The following is a 16,488-nucleotide window of genomic DNA, read 5'->3' as shown; positions in this document are numbered from 1 at the left end:
TCACTATTTTATGCAAACTTTTTGTTCAACCCACTGAAGTAAAGCTGAAAGTCTGCAGTTCAACTGCATCTGAGTTGTTTCTTTTAAAATTAATTGTGATAATGTACAGAACCAAAATTAGAAAAAAAGTTGTCTCTGTCCAAATATTTATGGACCTAACTGTATATCTTCAATACCTTGGAAGGCATTCCATTAGTCAAAATAGAAACAAAACACTATAACACAAACTATACAGTAAAATATTGACATAATTGAGATGATAATACACTCTTAGATTTTAAGCTCTTTTGGGCAGGGTCCTTCTGTCTGTAATTTGTTACCCCTATTTAATGTACAGCATTGCATAATATGGTAGTGCTTTATGAATAAAGTTTAATAATAATAATCATAACAATATTTAACAGAGCATCAACAACCTGGGTACAGATAATAATAAGGTTCAAATAAAATAAAAAGGATTTTCAATATTTAATAAGGGGGGGGGGGGGGGGTAGCTAGTGGATAGCTGAATTTCACTAGCTATAGAAAAGGAAATAGGAGGAAAAAATGCATAAGAAAAAATGTGTTGATGATAGAGGGGTAAGGGAACAGAGACGGAAAGAGGAATGGCATACAAGGTTCATTTTATTTCCTTTATTTCAATTATTATACCAGCATCAGAAAGGGATCATTCAGAAACACTTTGCAATGTTTAAGGTAATACTTAACTCATTTTAAAGGGCTACAATAGACACTGCACAATGTTGTTAATACAGAATGGTAGGTATTGCAGATTTTAGTTATTTGACACTCAGATCATCATAATTTAAAGCCAGAACATTTTATTGTTAACGTTTTACTTTTTGCTTTTTTCTGCTTCTTTTACATTTACATTATCTCATTTTCTATTAAGAGAAAAAACTATAGACACACAATTCGACAGTAAATGGGAAGACATTTTCCAGTATACAGGAATTGTCCAGTATAATTTATTAACTAATTAGGAGAAATGATCTGGAAGGCTAGACAGCTGTCAGATCTTTTTGTAGCATCTGACAATTAAGAAGCGTACCCTCCCCCCTATTTAATTGATAAGATTTTGTAATTTTAGCGCATGCTGAATACCAATTAAAAATCAGTAAATATATGTCAATATATGATATGTCGTCACCGATTCTATCCATTCCTTCTTTTTACTTCCTCCAATATACTCCGCTTTACAAATGCTGCCTTTTCTTTTTTTGTAGGCCATATGGGAATTTTCAGAGCCATTGCAGCAAATCATGTTGCATTCAATGGTGACCTCTGGGACACTAACAAATTGAGGTGAGCCAGTGAGAGCGCTAGGACAGTGGTGACACAAAGAGCATGCTCAGAAACAGAAAGGGGGAGAGCAGCAAATGCCAGCTCAGTCTGCAGATGGTGCAATGAAAACAGCTATTATCATATGAATGAAACAGCCTTGCTGAGATTTGTTTGTAATTCTCCAATCAGAGAGGAGACAATAGAAACCCTCTTAAACCATTTTTATTCAGCAGAAGGAAGACGGGGAACTCTAGATAACAGTTGATGTTTTTTTATGCATTTGGAGCAATGTAAGCTATGTTCACTATTGAAGTACTGATCTCCCATCCACAGCATCCTCTGCAAGTCTGCAGCTGTACCAGAGTCATGAACAGCATGTTAGTATGGTGAGTGCTAATGACAGCATTTAGCCATTACAATATGGCTCACGCTGTCATTTTTAGAAATAATGGTTTTGTTTTATGTACTGCTGCTGATTATGATTGCTTTCAGCTTATTATATATTAATTATTCCTACAAGGAACTGCATGCTTTTTGTTATAGTGTGTACCAGTAATGACTGGAAATGGTGGCTTTGTAGCTATCATAGAAATCATATTTTGGACAGGTACTCCTCTTGTCTGTTGCGTATACAAATAAAGAGCGTCATCTATTTTGCATGCTAACTAAATATAACACAAAATGTGTGACCTTATTTTCACATGGCTTTAGCAAAGTCCAGGCCTTCCCAAAAGGGAAAACAGCATTTCTAACAGTGTTACACTGCCAAAACATTACATATAACTAATTTAGGCTTATTGAAATACTTAGAGCTAGATATATATGAAGGTGTAATATACCATATATTATATATGTTATCCTATTTGAATTGACCTTGTGCTGTTTATGTAAACGAGTTAACTATTGCTACTCTATAGCTTATACGTTTTTTTTATTTAAATTGACCACATTTACTAAGGAAATAATTGTCTAAGACAGCCTGCCCTGACACATAGCAATGGGATTGTTCCTATTATTCCCCTATACTGTAAGTATAGCATCTAGGACAATTCCTTCCAGAAATGAGGCCAATAGTACAAATAGCAGAGGTATGCAATCACCCAAAATACCCTATTTCAAATCCATATTTTGACAGGCTTCCAAAACTGAAAACATTTATTTGGTTGCTGTATTTTACAACATATATAACGTATTGCAGTACCTTTTTTTTTGTATTATACAATGTTAATATACAACAGTGTGAACAAGATCTTACAATTCACTCAATGCATTTTATTTACTATAATATGAAATAAACTCTATGGGGTCTATTTATAAAGGAGCAAATCTGACATTCACCAAAACATTCAGTGGTAGAGAATATTCCAGTTTTTTTGTTTTTAATGTCAGTGATTGATTTTCCACATGAGAATGTTTCAGTGAAAGTCAGACTGACTGCCTACAAATAATCTCCTTTATCTATTAAACAGCACCAATGTCAGAGTTTAACATTGTTCCTAAAAAGATTTATGTTTGAATGTTTATGTGAATCCAAACCAAAATAAATCACTTTGGATAGAATTGGGAAGGATTAGAATCCCTGTTAGGTTTGGACTGTTATCCTGGGCTGCTTTAGAAAGTTTTATTTTTACTTCCTGATTATTGACTATTATATGACTATTGACAATGGTTTCACCAGACAAGAAGTGAGGGAAAGACTACAACATGAACACAGACAGCATAACAATCCTGACAATGTGTGTTTTTTTTTTTAGTTTTTTGTTGCTGTTAAAGAGTTCTGCTCACTTTCTGGTCAAATGTTATCAGGAGAACAGACAGGAACAAGAAATCGATCTACCAGAGCCCTAAATATGAAAATGTTTTTTTAACAAAATTAGTAAAAGAGAAGGATGGAGAAGAGGAAAGAATGCTTTTTAGGCACTTAACTATAGCAGATAAACAACGACTTTAAAATATTAATATTATTATTATTATTATTATTATTATTATTAATAAACAGGATTTATATAGCGCAAACATTATACGCAGCGCTGTACATTAAATAGGGGTTGCAAATGACAGACTAATACAGACAGTAATACAGGAGGAGAGGACCCTGCCCCGAAGAGCTTACAATCTAGTAGGTGGGGGAATTTACACACAATAGGAGGGAATGACTTTGAATAAATAGACTAGTGGTACAAAATTCTTCGACTAGGGGATCGCTTCAGTCATATAATGAGCCCAGTAATGATATGTCACATGCAGATGGAATTTTGTACCACAAGTCTAATTATTGTATTATGCATTGTTTATATGTAATGTAAATAGATAATATTAAATAAAAGCCATTGTTTTGTCTGCTATAGTTAAGTGCCTAAAAAGCCTTCTTTCCCCTTCTCCATCCTTTTCTTTCCTTAATGTTGTTGAATTATTATGTTTGGCACTATCTAGGATTACCTAGTCTACAACAATAACCCTCCCCCTTTGATACTTCTTGTTTTATTGAAAATGTTTTTTGTCAGACGTACATTTTAAGGCAGGCATTGTGAAGTGTAGGTAAAATATTACATTCTGGCAATTAAATTGCAATAACTGTGCTGAGGGTGGCAAGAAGGGCAGAGCTGAGGAAGGCATTGTCTCTTAGAGACTCTAGCTACAAGCTACAAGTCTATTTATAAAGCAGTGAATCTGACATTCACTGAATCATTTCCTGATGGAGAATCAAATACTGCCAGTAAAACAGATGGACCTGGAAGATTCTCTGTAAGGAAATGTTCAGGTGAATGTCACATTCACGGCCTTATAAATAGACCCCAAAATAGTTAAATACCCCTGTTTTACATTAGTGATGGTAGCATTTATTACAAATGTATCCATTTTAAAGGGAAAGCTGTACAAGTGAGAAAAAGAAAACATTTTTCTGCTTACTGTCAGCCCATACGTCAGGCATATTTCCTGGTTTGTTTACTGTGCAATAGAAAGATTTTTTTTCTGCTCTCCTACATCAAAGAATCACAACAGGAAGCTGAATATGATATTCTTCTGGTCAACCAGGCTCCTAGGAAAAGCAAACTAATTAAACCATTTTTCATATATAGTTGTAAAAAAATGATGTTCCTAGAAGTAATAATAGTGTATCAAATCTTTTGGAACACAAGGGAATGTTGAATTTAAATCTGCTCTGTCAAAACTGTTCCATGACTGTGGGGGTGTGTATAAATCTTAAGTATGGAGCTACCTTATGTTACAAAGTATGTGTTAAACATATGATGCACATTTCCATAGCTGAGGAATACAAATACAGTATCATTGTGCTGGAGGTTAGAAATCTCTCTGCAAGTTAGCCTGTCATTGTTCTGAGACATCATTTCGGCTCTAGAGCTATTAGATGATATGAAGACTACAGGCAAACTGAATATTCTATCACTTAACAAGGAATACATTAATAAATGAACACAAGTTAAAAAGGCTTATCTACATTTCAGTCTCAGGAGGAAATGTCATCAGACCTAGGATAAATATACAAAGAAGTACTGCTCATCTGTAGAGTCTTCTGAAGTCTTCAAAGCTTTTTATTAGGATGGAAATTACATAAAATTACTATAAATCTTAATAAATGAGAGCATCAGTATGAACAATTGGCCTGTATAAAAATAACCCTTTAAGGTCCACCAATAAGGGACAGAAATTCTAAAAACAAAATAGTGCTAACAAAGTAATAAATAACATTTTCAAAATAACAATAGCCATACTGGCAAAGGTACCTGCAAATTAAAATTTCCATGAACCCTATACATAGCCCAAAATGTTGTAGATAAACACTTTTAGGGTGAAAGAACCTCAGAAAACCTTGCAATCTTGGTCTCTGTGATGTGATAAGGGGCGGAGTGCAATAGTTAATAAAATGCAGTTGCTAGGAAGGTATCAAAAAAGAATCCATGGCGTGATAAAGAAAATTTTTACTGAAAGAAATATGATGGTTGCCATTGATGACCTCCATAGAAAAATGCTAGCTTGTCTGGCTTTTCAGCTTTGCACACTTGTACAGGCTTTTTCCTATGCTAAAAATGCTTTATATGATTTCACTGCACACTGTGAGCTACTTGGGAGCATGTCAGATAGAACTCATATCCTGGTTGGAAGACATTCAGCATCATCTAGCCCTTTCCTCTCTAATTTTAATTATAAAATTATAAAGGTATTTCTAATTATAAAGGTATTTCATCACACATAGGCATTATCAAAAGAAGTCTGTATGGCCCAAATTATGTCACTAAGCTTTTGGGGAATGGCTAAAAGCTCAAAGCAGAACCAAACTAAAAAAAATGGAATTTACCTTTAATCCGGCGATTTCTTGATAGTGCTGGACCTTCCCTCAATGTGGTCAAGCGCTGCCTTAGAATTCCTCTTCCTCCCAGTGCAGAGGAAGCACCGGGCGCCACCATCTTCAGTCTTCTTTTCTTCTTGTCTCCTTCTCATGTCACCCTATCTCGCACTGTGCAGGGTGATGTAGAATGTTGTAAAGGGGAAAAAGAGAGAGCCGATCTCATTGCGCATGCGTGAGATATGCATCTCTTTCCCCTTAGTGGAAAAAATGCCCCTTCTGCACATGCACATAAGATCAGGCATGTGTAGAAGGAGCACCCAGAGCCTTCTGGGATGCATGACATAAGTACACAGTGTGCCCATTCCAGTTTTATTTTGTCAGCTTAAAAGAAAAACATTTTTTCTCAAGCAAAGCAATGGTTGCTGGCTCAAATATTCTATGGCCTTTTTAGTGATGCGCAAAACATCACAGACGAGCATTGGACCAAATTGGCCAGACAACTAAAAATCAGACACAGACAGTATTGTGTGAAAATGATCAACTGTGTTATCTTCTCTGTTGCTTTAAATTGTGGCTCCAGAATGTTAGTTGCTATCATATTCCCACAATTCAACTGAATTTGGACAATTGGAACACTCTTTAGTCATTGGCAATCAAACATGGATATTTCAGAAATATTGTGGAAATCTTCAATAATAATACCAAGATTAGTGAATAGGTTTTGCATGACCGATCAGAACAACCTTTTACCAGTTCAAGTCCATAGACAAATACATAACAGTTCCCCAGTTGGCTAACACATAATGCTATTGAGATTGTATTTGTTGTTTTTTTTTTTTACGTGCATGGGTGTTTTTCACTTTGTGGTTTGGTATTGATTGTTCAACTGATGTTATCACATTAAAGGAAAGGAAATAACACCTAGCTAAATCTCTAGGCTATTTATATAAGATTACAAGCAATTCTCTTCTTTCATTTTGGTTGAAATGTTTTTAAGCACCATATTGTTTTCTGCAGTTAATGGAATCTGTCGTCACATATGCCATTTTGTCTCCCCTATTATACACTTTTACCACCTCCTTGCATTGCATTTTTTGTTAGTTTATTCATGTGTTTTAGTTGGTTGCAACCCTAGAAAAGAATGGCTTCACATTGCTAGTGATGAAATATTTAGTAGTCCATCATCCTTGTTACATGATATGGCCTGTAATCTGTCTTGTCTAATATAAAACAGATTTGTGTCTTTCAGATTAAAAATGTGATTATTTTTTTAAATGACAGTGTATTGTAAATTACTGGTAAATGGGTATGATAAGACTTTTCATTTTCATTATCATATATAAACAAGAAATTAAATGTGTTATTATATAAAAGAAACATACAACATCACAGTCCTAAAAAAGATCTTGTTTTCATTAATTGAGCTAAGCAGGAAAACTTGTTCCTTTGGGTTAAATGTCTGCTTATAAGTGGACTTGCCAAAAAATAAAAAAAAACATAATTGTAGGCAAGCCCTACTACGTTCTAGCATTATTTATTTTTTACTTTGAGTTTTTCCAGTCATGTTTCATCTCACTGTGAGAACTGGTCTCTTCCTTCTGCAATTATCCAAGATAAGTTTTGAAAAGTAAGGCTACATACACACGTTAAATTGTTTATTGTTATTGGAAAGGATCTTACATGATCCTTTCAAACGACAAAAGACTCACACTAGATTCTCATCCAATACCAGCCCCGAGGTGATTATTGGACGAGAATCACCTGACATGTGTACGTAGCCTAAAGATCATCCAGCCCACAGAATGTACATGTCAGATGATTTCCGACAGATACAAAGAATCGGTCTCGTCTTGGGTGAGAATCTAACATGTGTACAGAGGTCGCCCTGGCATTGTTCATGTATCTGTCCTGACGGAACCATTAGTGACCGTCAATAACGAACACAGTACAAGGGAAGATGAAGAACGCAGCAGGGTGTTGCTCATTCGACCTCCACCATCCCCTCTCCATAGAACAGAATGGTCCTGTATGTACAGCACTTGTTCATTCATCAGTCACTCTGTCGCTGGAAACTGTCATGAAAGATCGTTTCCAGCAGCAATAATTAAACGTGTGTACGCAGCCTAAGGATCACCCAGCCCAGAGAGGAGCCAAAGATCACCCTGTAGCATTGTGTGCCCCCCGAAGACTTTTAAAAAAAGGTAACTATTGAAACACAAAAATAATGGCAAGGGTGGTCATTAGGAGGAAAGGGCAACATTTTTAAATATTTTTTATTTTAGTCGGGCCAGCATTAAATGCTAAAAAAAATATGTAAATAGAACTTTATATTATCAAAGCAAATGAAAGATTCAGTGGTTAGAGTAGCGATATGATTATTTGGCTTGCCATTTGATGTTTTTGTAAAGTCACTCTAGGCCCACAAGAAAACTTCGGAAGAATTCCCATGATGTCTGCTCTCCTTATAAGAGAGATCTACAGAGCTGAACGCAGCAAGAAGTGTAAGAGTTGATGATTGCAGTAAGACATCTCTGACTTTATGGGCCTGATTTATTAAAGCTCTCCAAGGCTGGAGAGGATACACTTCCTTCAGTGAAGCTGGGTGATCCAGCAAACCTGGAATGGATCTGGTCCAGGATTCAAAACATTTGCTAGCAAAATAGTGAGGAAAGTGTATCCTCTCCAGCCTTGGAGGGCTTTAATAAATCAGAGCCTGTAGCTCTATCCAATTTTGTGGTTTCACCTTCACCATTTACACTTTATCAGTCTCAGAGATCCACCAAGGTGGATTGATGAACGATGTTGGGGATGGCTGGCACAGGACAGACTTTTGCCAAGGATGAGCAGGACTGTTAGCCTCCGGTGACAATCATCTGATGTATGTATGTAGTTTAAGCCTTCACACTGTATCCAAACCTGATAAAGTTTTTCCGGAACATCTAGAAAAACATGTTAAATGATTATTGTGCTTCTATCTCAGTAGCGCTTACCCTGCTCCCTCCATAGTTTATTACTTACTGAAATCCCAGCACCGGGTTGGTGATTTTTTCAATCTCTCGCTGCTCTGCTACCTGCATAGACATCCTCATTGACTTCTATAGGGCTCTGTCTATTCTCCACTACCTACCTAGAAGTCAGTGTGGCTTGTCAGGAATGTAAACAATCACTCCTTCATATGTCGATATGTACTGAACTGTGTGGGGGTATAGGACAATGGTCACCAAACTTTTTGGGCCTACGGACCACTAAATGCACGGACTCCCGACCATGCATGAACGGGAAGCCATATGTCAATCAAAGGGAAAGAAACTTCCCCCAGAGTGACGTCATGATCCCAGAACTGGCCCACTCCAGAGACACAGCGGTCCTTAAACCACAATGCGTACGGGAGACGTGGTGCGCGGCTCTGGCAGTGCGCCCCCCTAGCAAGGTCCTTCTCCTGACCCCACTGGGGTGCGCATTGGCCAGAGCTGCAGACCTCCGCTTGGCAACTGCTCATATAGGAGATACATGGATAAAGGTTCATTTATCTTTTGAAATAAACAATTGCATCCATTTTTAGGGAGCCAGAAGCAACATTTCATATGATACAGTGACACAGGAGGAAAGGACCCTGCCCCAAAGAGCTTACAATCTAGTCTGTATTCATCTGTAATTTGCAATCCCTATTTAATGTACAGCGTGGCCTAATATGTTGGCGCTATAAAAACCTGTTTATCAATAATTATAATAATAATCAAAATAATAATACACCATTATGTTTGTAGTTTTCCAAGGAATTCTCTTTATAGTAGATAAGATTGTTATTGCTCATGAATAGTGTTAAATGATACTTGCCCTGCTGTATGACCAGCCATCCCCCCTATGCTGCCGTGTCAGCTCACACTCCCCATTCCCCTCCCTATATATACTCAGAATAGGTTTCCTAGCAGCTGACATTTCCTGTCACATCAGACATCCGATCCCCCGGCCTTCTCTGTACAATGCATGCAGAGGCTGAAGGACCTGTGGTGACGTCACTGTCATGTGACCAGCCTCCTGCGTGTGCTGCTGGCTCAGTGAAGGCTCTTGTGTTCTATGGGGACAAGTAAGCTTCATTTCCACGTTTACAGCTCGGGGATGGGTGAGCTGCATGTCTCATGTAGGTGACATTTATAGGCTGTGTCTTCTATTGTTTTCTGCAACCTGTGGGGCTCCAAGTGCTGTGGAACTACATGTCCCATAATGCCTTGTTCCTGTGATTGTCCATGTGGGAGCTGAATATAAATAGTAACCTTGTAGATCATGGTTTCTGGACCTTTCTAACATGCTGGAAATTGATTTTAGGTTTTCAGGAAATCCCTGCCATATTCACATTATACTGTACATTGGTGTGGTGATCAGTAGGAAGAATTTCTCTTATATTGCTGGCCAGTGGAAATAATGTCACCCTTACAGATAGCCAAAAAAAAGATTGGTGCCACTTAATCTGACCTGAGAGGTACAGATTGCTCAGGGATCCCATAGCTACCTTTGGAGGAACCCTGGATGAGAAACCCTACTCTAGATCTCATATTACCTCTCTCACACTATATGAATCCCAAATTATAGCAAACCTGTACATTACAAGTGACCTAAGGCCAACACTTTTATGAACTTTTCATTTTTAGGTTAGGATGTCTTTATCACAGGTGGCTGCACTTGTTTTCACTCTTCTGCCCAAGAACATTTTTAGCAAGTACAGAAAATACATGTTGATCCTGTGAGATGAACTGAAAGAACTGACATTTTTTTACCTGCCCTCCAGGCTACATTCTGGTAAATTCTAATTCCCCTGGCAATGTATTGAAGATGATAAGAGGACCAGATCCGGGGAGAAGCCTGGATGACAATTATGGCTTCTTCCATAGATACAGTGGAGAAGCAAGCACAGCCACACAGGGACAGGATGTGTGCCATTCTCAGGATTATCAGGTTAAAGCAGAACTGAGCTGAAAAAAATCACACCTTTAATTCCAAAGATCCCTCTATCGCGCTAGGGAAGTCTTCAATCGGGTCCCATAGCATCCTGGAATTTCTTTGTCCCGGCGCGGAAGAAGTGCTGGGTGGTGCTATCTTCATCTTTCTTCTTCCCTCTTCTGGCAGATGAAAGATCAAAAAGGGGCAAGGGCAAATAGAGTGCTGATCTCACTGCGTATGTGTGGGGTCGGCATCTCCCAGGAGGCTCTGGCGTTAAAAGAAAAAAAAATACAATATTTTTACTTTATATAAAAGGGTTGTCTACCCTTTTATGTAAAGTCAAAATTTGAGTTTAGGTACGCTTTAAATTATAAAATATTCTAAAATGGAGTGACTTTATGATGTTAGGCTGTATCTATGCTATATGATAGGGGTTATGGAAGTCAAGTCAGCTATAAGGTGGAAAAGGAATGATTGGCATGGCTCAGCCCACTATCCTTCAATGAAGAATAATGCTCCTCATTTTAGAATATGTGATGGAATAAATAATGTGAATATCTTTTGTTCTATGGAAGCTCTATTGTGGTATGCACTGGTTAACTGGAGGGCTTTTTGGGTTCTTTACTTGCTTCAAAACATTGAAAATGCTATACATATAATTGCATGATATAATGCATAATTATATTATTTGAAATTCTTCATCATTTGACTTGTTTTTTGTTTTTTCTCACTAGGTCTTTATACAATGTTAAGCTGCCCGAATGATGACAGTCACTGCTGCTAGGCTATTTTTTCGATATCTCAATGTGGTATTCCTACAGAATGAACATATCCGCAGTATTTAATGCTTTACTTGTATCCATCCTGGCAGCAGTGTTGTGGAAACATGTCAAGCTTTGGGAGCAGTTTTCTATTATTGAGGAGGAGTTGGACCTCACCCGTCAATCCCAGGAGCTGTCACAAGTACGAATTGACTATCAAGCAGCCTTATATGCACTCGTGGAAGATGGTACAAAAATGGTTTGTACAGGCAGAATGCACACAGACCGCGTGTGTCGCTTCGAGTCACTTTGCTACTCTACCGAAGCCGAAGAGTTTGTCTTTTTTCATAGCAACTCATCGATTATGCTGCCAAACTTAGGAGGTCGACGCTTCCAACCTGCTTTGTTAGACTTGTCTTCTGTGGATGATCACAATACCCAATATTTTAACTTTGTAGAGCTTCCGGCTGCTGCACTGAAATTTATGCCCAAACCCGTCTTTGTGCCGGATGTTGCTCTTATAATGAATAGGTTCAACCCAGATAACCTAATGCACGTCTTTCATGATGACTTGCTACCAATATTTTACACCATGCAGCAGTTTCCAGACCTAGACCTGGACTCTCGACTCTTTTTCATGGAAGGGTGGGGTGAAGGCTCACATTTTGACCTCTACAAGTTTATGAGCAACAAACAGCCTTTGTTAAAAGAGCAGTTGAAGACTTTAGGGAGGCTTCTTTGCTTTACAAAGGCTTATGTGGGCCTAACGAAAATTACAACATGGTATCAGTATGGCTTTGTCCAACCACAGGGTCCAAAGGCAAACATATTGGTCTCTGGTAATGAAATAAGACACTTTGCAAAGTTTATACTGGGAAAGGTAAACGTAAGTTCTGATCAGAGTACCACAGAAGACTATATAGTACTGTTCACTCGATCAATAAATAGACTTATTTTAAACGAGGCTGAATTGCTCCTTGCTTTAGCTCAGGAATTTCAAATGAGAACAATCACAGTATCTCTTGAAGATAATTCATTTGCTGAAATTGTACGTTTGATCAGTAATGCATCTATGCTTGTGAGTATGCATGGAGCACAGATGGTTATGTCACTTTTTCTGCCAAGGGGTGCAGCTGTAGTTGAGCTTTTCCCATATGGCATAAACCCTGATCATTACACACCGTACAAAACTCTAGCAACTCTTCCAGGCATGGAACTCCAGTATGTGGCTTGGCAAAACACAGAGGAGAAGAATACAGTCACTTTTCCTGAAAGGACATGGGAACAAGGTGGCATTGCACACTTGGAAGATGTTGAACAGAAAAGAATAAAGAAGAGTAAAGAAGTTCCACGTCACCTCTGTTGCCGTAATCCTGAGTGGCTTTTCCGTATCTACCAGGACACAAAAGTAGATGTTCCATCTCTTATTAAAGTCATAAGAAATGTTGTTAAAATCAAGCCTGGTTCTCGGAAGCAGAAGTTTGCAAATGGATTGTATCCTGGAAGGGTAAGGGAATGCAAGTGTCAGGCTTCTTCATCAGGTGCCAGTGTAACCAAGTTGTCCGTGTCTTGGCAGATTCCATGGAATCTTAAGTACTTGAAAGTAAGAGATGTAAAATATGAAGTATGGATCCAAGAGCAAGGTGAAAACACATACATGCCTTATATATTATCTTATCAGAACCACACATTCTCTGAAAACATAAAACCATCTACAACATATTTAGTGTGGATCCGCTGCATCTTTAATAAAACCCTCCTTGGACCTTTTGCAGAGGTTTTAGTGTGTAAAACATGAAATTAAACATGTTTACCACATTTTTGGGTGTGTATACCCTTTAAAAAATGTTTCACCATCTGTGATTTTTTTTCTCTTTAATTTATGGTCTGTACAGCTGGATCACTGCTTAATATGACTTCTGTACCTAATTGTAAAATGTTGGACATGGATAGTATAAGCTGTATATTTATATGTCCCTCCTGCTTTAGCTTTTGTTTAATAAAGGCCATTACCTTTGTGCTGAGTGCAAGCAATCAATCAATCTTTTTTACTTCTGAGTTTTATAAACCCCTGAAAGCTGAAATGGGTTTGATTTGGCGACTGAACATTATTGCATTTTTTTACATGCCTATGGACTGAGCAACAATGGTCATTACCAAAGTGCCTGTGTCCTGAAATAAGAGTCCTAAATATGTATCCCTGCAAAATGTGGACATGAATACTACTTTGCTGTGCTGTCAGAATGTTGTCCTGTTTAGTAGAAACATAAAATTGTAACTTTCATTAAAAAAAAAAATGCTTATCTTTTTTAAGGGTAAAAAGCCCTTGGTACATTACAAGTTTCATCCAGCGAGCCCTGTGGCTTCTTTCCAGGGCTTGCCATTCTCTTCAAGCCATCTTCTTTCTTTTGGGTTCTTCCTGTTTCCAATCTCTCACCGCAGAGGTATGAGATCAGATGACATGACTTTCTCCAAACGTAAAAAAAGTGTATGAGGAAAGCCCCCTGACGATATCCGTATGCGTAGAAGGTGAAGCCCACAGCCTCTTCAGATATGTCCTTATTTAATGTACAGCGCTACATAATATGTTGGCACTATATAAATAATAATATGTGAATCAAGAATCCCAAGGGACTGTGGGTTTCCCTTACAGTCTTTACAGCTGTAAAAACAGAAGGGAAAGGGACCTCCTCAAAAAACAATTGTTTTCATTATGTAAAAGGTATAGCCACCCTTTAACATAATGTTGAAATTTTGATGATAGATCCTCTTCAGTTCTGCGCAGAAACATACACTTCCTGAACATGCTGCAGTCCTCTGCATTTCTCACTGGTTCCCTTACCACCGTCCATGTCATTACAGGATTTAGCTGAAGTCAATGGGAGGAACCAATGAGAACTTCGGGTGACCTGAGCTTTAGGTATTTTTAGAGTGTTGCTTTCTCTGCAGATTTTAGAAGAGGATTTCTACTGAATGGAGCAGCAAACTCAGTACAGACAGAAAGTTTAGTATTTCCTCCCCTATTTTGCAGCCACAGTTATTTAGAACACTTTTATTTCATGTCAGGGTCTCTTTATAAATTGCTTTCTGCACTCTGTACAAAGTGTTAGTCTATTTCTACCAAAGTTTAGATTTACTAAAAGGGCAACAAGTACTTGGAAGTTTGTATGTTTACTCTCGGTTTAAGTAAATTAAGGCTGTCTGAATGAAATTTATTTTAGTCCTATTTAGAATAATAAATGTTACATTTGTACACTATGAGCTCAATTTATAAAATAGGGAGTCAGACATTCCCTGATGGGAATGAATTACTGCCATTGAAACACATGGACCTGGAAGATTCCCACAAGGGAATGTCAGATTCCTTGTTTTATAAATAAAATTAAGGAGGAGAGCTTCCCAATGTAAATTGTGTATATATCAATGAATAATTTATTAAGATGTTTTATTATAGATTGTGTACAGAGTATATGTTACAGTGTGGCTAATGCAGAGTTTTTGCTGTATGCTAAGTTATTATAGAATAGGTTAATAAACATGTTTTGCATCTATTTAAATACTATTTTTTATTTGTTACAATAATATAAAATGATATACCTATTTTGTATACTTTACCAATTAGAGAAGATTTTCATTGCTAGTGTCATATTCTCAGTATGTTTAGGTTTACAAAAGTTAGTTTTCATTTGCTGCTATGTGGATTAGAACAATAATATGGATTTTTTTTTATAAAAGGTCATTGTAACTATTATCTTCTCTGGTCTTTATTTTCTGTTTTTTGAGACATGGACATTGTTTGTGCTTATGAGTGCAGACATTTGTAATACTGTAAAAAAAAATAATACTGTAAGGGCAAAAAAAAAAGATTTTATGCTTTTTATCTTAGTTATGGTGCTTGCTGTCCTCTCCAGGTTAGCAAGGTATACATGCAGATCTGGTTAAATTGTCAGATGATATTGTAACTTGCAGGGTGACCACCCATCACATAAGGTAGGTCACATGCTTCCCCCTCGCTCTACCCGAGAGCCCTGATTCATTAAATCAAATAAAAGAGGGCCTTAACAATGTTGAGTCATTAGAGGAGCACAGATTTTCATACCTTGGCTTTTCGTAGAAACAATAGAAATGTGAATACCTTTATTTTGTTTGAGACACAAGGTGACCTTTTATATATAACCAGGATGGAACTGACAAGATCTTTCTCTTGGCCCAACCTCTACCTTTCTTAAAAGCCTTTGCATGGTTTGTGGCTTTAGGACAGCTGAGATAGTTAAGCACTTTATTTCCAGCCACTTCTCCATTCATTTAGACCACTCTGCTAAATTACTCATTTATTTCTAGGTACACCATTGCCAATATAGATCATGAAGATTGCTCTACAAATCAAGCAAAATGATATCTCCAGACTCTGAAGAGGTTTGTCAATGTGTTACCTTACCATATATTCTGATTTGAAACATTAGTTTTCTTAATTCAATGTAAGGTACAGGGTAATCACTGCAGTAAACTTAAAAGATATGAGGGTTGCATTTGCTGACATCCTTCCGTAACTAATAATTGCAAGGCTGTTATGGTGATGAACTGGCTATTGAATCATAAGATTGTTTATGTCTCAGCTTCCTCTCACATGGTCATAATATTGGTGTCACTCTCAAGCCTCTATCCTTCCTTCTTATTTCATTATCATGCTTCATTAAAAATCCTTCTTGGAGTTTACATGATCTGTTCAGAAATAATACAATAAACACCAGGTTTAAACACAGTCAGTCAGTTGTGTCCTCATTTATAACAGCACTTATTTGCCACTGGATGTCGGCTGTCAATCTGACAGCAGCTCCTGCCAGTTACAGGTATGGGTTTGCAGCGATTGGAAAGGATTCAACTTTTATTTACATTGAGTTGCTTTAGGGAAAAAAATGGAGGTGTTTCTTCATGTTAATTTCCAAAGCTTGGGACACATCGACCATTAACCACATGAATAAACCAGTGCATATAGATGAGAAATGAACATTTTTTAGCTTAGTAGATCTGTCAGAAGGGGGTTGGTTGCAGAAGAAAATGATTACTAGTCTAGTTACCTTATTACCTTTACCCAATAGCAATTTATTTAGGTTTTAAATTAAAACACTTTACTTGTTGAGCCAAAAATGGAGTATCTGTGTATGAATAGTCCCAGACTTGGCTTTATTTTGAATA

At 37.4% G+C, this 16,488-nt stretch overlaps 1 protein-coding gene across 2 annotated transcripts; it reads left to right on the top strand.

The window, feature by feature from the left end:
* The first annotated feature begins 1,246 nt into the window (after window positions 1-1,246).
* Window positions 1,247-16,054, top strand: POMGNT2 (protein O-linked mannose N-acetylglucosaminyltransferase 2 (beta 1,4-)). 2 transcript variants are annotated; one of them, XM_072412354.1, is made up of 2 exons: window positions 1,247-1,670; window positions 11,266-16,054. In XM_072412354.1, the coding sequence occupies exon 2, from the start codon at window positions 11,336-11,338 to the stop codon at window positions 13,088-13,090; it is 1,755 nt and encodes a 584-aa protein (XP_072268455.1). In that variant the 5' UTR covers window positions 1,247-1,670; window positions 11,266-11,335; the 3' UTR covers window positions 13,091-16,054. The 2 variants fall into 2 exon arrangements, with proteins under 2 accessions (XP_072268455.1, XP_072268456.1); XM_072412355.1 differs by lacking the exon at window positions 1,247-1,670 and adding an exon at window positions 9,607-9,734.
* Window positions 16,055-16,488: the final 434 nt, after the last annotated feature.

The sequence above is a fragment of the Pyxicephalus adspersus genome, chromosome 5, assembly GCF_032062135.1.
Source record: "Pyxicephalus adspersus chromosome 5, UCB_Pads_2.0, whole genome shotgun sequence".
Classification (NCBI taxonomy): domain Eukaryota; kingdom Metazoa; phylum Chordata; class Amphibia; order Anura; family Pyxicephalidae; genus Pyxicephalus; species Pyxicephalus adspersus.
The sequence above is the reverse complement of the archived record's forward strand: the minus strand, read 5'-3'. Positions and strand labels throughout refer to the sequence as shown.